Genomic DNA, 1924 nt, shown 5'->3' on the forward strand with positions numbered 1-1924 from the left:
ATTACCTGCCTTTGCTGCCCTGAGTCCTCACCGGTAGGTGGCCCGATGAAGAGGTATGAGTCCGTTTTTGTCCACGGTGTTGGCGTGAGCTTTGTGCTTCGAGAGCTCCTGGTCGGTTGCTAGCAGGGATTCAAAAATGATTAAAGTCGAAGTATTGTGAATTGCTCACAATGAAGAGAGGACATGACCTCCCGCAGCATGGAGACAAAGAATATGGAAGCAATGGACGAAATGTTTGCCTGAATGAAGGGATATGTAAACCCTTATTTTTCTTTTGGTCGTGCCAGGCCAACTTGATATCTAACTGCTCAATTACCTCAATACTTTGTTAAATGGCCATTTCAGAACATGATTTGGGAAGGAGTCCAGCACGTTTCTTCGCATGTTACTATCTTTGGGGAAGGCAATGGCATCCCCTGTAGGAAACCGTCCTCTTTCTAAGCTTCTTTAAAATATCAACTCTCCATACTCATAGAGGGAAAACGGTAAATATGCTTTCGATTTGCTTATAACATTTAGAATCCCAGAGGACTTCGAGCATTACATCAGTTTAGCCCCATAAGGCAGATAAAAAGCCCATCATTTTTTCTCGCTGAACCAGACTCCCCGTATAGTGTGATAATAATAGCAGTCTCTTTCTCTAAAGCATAGAAGGGCCCACTCCCTTCTTCTTGCTACAGAGTCATTGTCCCTGAATAATTTAACCCTAACGGAATTATCGCCGTCATTTCAAAATCAGGCTCTGTGTCTATACTTACAAGCTGGAAAGCTCCTTGTTTTCAGCTCATCCATAATTTATTGCAACATATCTCAAAACTTATAGAATCATATAAATAAAGGGGAAAAATTGTCACTCGATTGTAGGCTCCCTGTAAATCAGTATCATATCTCTTTCTCTAAAGCATAGAAGGGCCCACTTCCTTCATCTTGTTCCAGAGTCATTGTCCCTAAAAAAATTGTCCGTAGTATCACATTTCCCTGAGAAGTGCTTGAAAGGCCATAGTCTCTGATCCTTGTCCAGGAAAAATCGTTGCTCTTTCTTTAAAGCTTCCTTTAAATCTGATGTTTTTCTCACAATTCTTCAATTCTCTCTTTGAGAGATGTGAAAGTTGTCGGTTGTTTAACTCTGACCCTAGTTGGACGCCGACTGGTGGCTTAAGGACTACTCGATGATTCAACTCATTTAGCCTTGTAGCAAGACTAGGGCCAGGCGGGGAGAGGTGTGAAAGTACGTGGTTTCCTAATTCTCCCCCAGCCAATTGCACACACCTACCCGAAGGTCCAGATGGAGCCTGGGTCCGCAACGGCGGCAAGTCTCTGTGCATGATGGGATATGTAGTCGACCAGGATGCGTCAGATGGAGCATCGTATGGTGACCCTTCACCAGACATGCACAGACGATGCACCCACCATCGAGGACAGCGGCATCGCGCACACTGTAAAACGGCCTGCATCCAAAACACGTACCGTGCCATCCGACGAGGACGCAATCAATTTCCAGTTACTGAAACCAGCGGCGGTTTGCTCCGTCCAGGACACGCCCGCGTCGGTCGACGTATACGATAGAGGCACCATACACCACGGCGGCAAGGCTCTGTGCATGATGGGATGGGTAGTCAACCAGGATGCGTCAAATCGGGCATCGCATGGCGACCCTTGACGAGATATGCACACACGATGGGACCACCATCGAGGACAGGGATATCGTGCCCCTTGTGTCATGGCCTGCATCCAACCACGTACCGTGCCATCCGACGAAGACGCGATCGACCGCCAATCACGGGAACCAGCGGCGGTTTGCTCCGTCCAGGTGGCGCCCGCGTCGGTCGATGTCCAGATGGAGCCTCCATTAACCACGACAGCAAGGCTCTGTGCATGATGGGATGGGTAGTCGGCCAGGATGTGTCAGATCGAGCATCGCATG

General features: G+C 48.0%; 1 protein-coding gene across 1 annotated transcript; it reads right to left on the reverse strand.

Moving 5' to 3' along the window:
- Positions 1–238: 238 nt before the first annotated feature.
- On the reverse strand, positions 239–1899 carry NGA_0713400 (uncharacterized protein). The gene is made up of 3 exons (XM_005852324.1): positions 1744–1899; positions 1468–1594; positions 239–1317 (listed from the first exon to the last, which is right to left on the reverse strand). Exons 2-3 carry the CDS (start codon positions 1473–1475, stop codon positions 969–971), a joined length of 357 nt encoding a protein of 118 aa, XP_005852386.1. The 5' UTR covers positions 1476–1594; positions 1744–1899; the 3' UTR covers positions 239–968.
- Between the last annotated feature and the right edge of the window lie 25 nt (positions 1900–1924).

Source organism: Nannochloropsis gaditana (assembly GCF_000240725.1).
Source record: "Nannochloropsis gaditana CCMP526 unplaced genomic scaffold scaffold1411, whole genome shotgun sequence".
Lineage (NCBI taxonomy): Eukaryota > Eustigmatophyceae > Eustigmatales > Monodopsidaceae > Microchloropsis > Microchloropsis gaditana.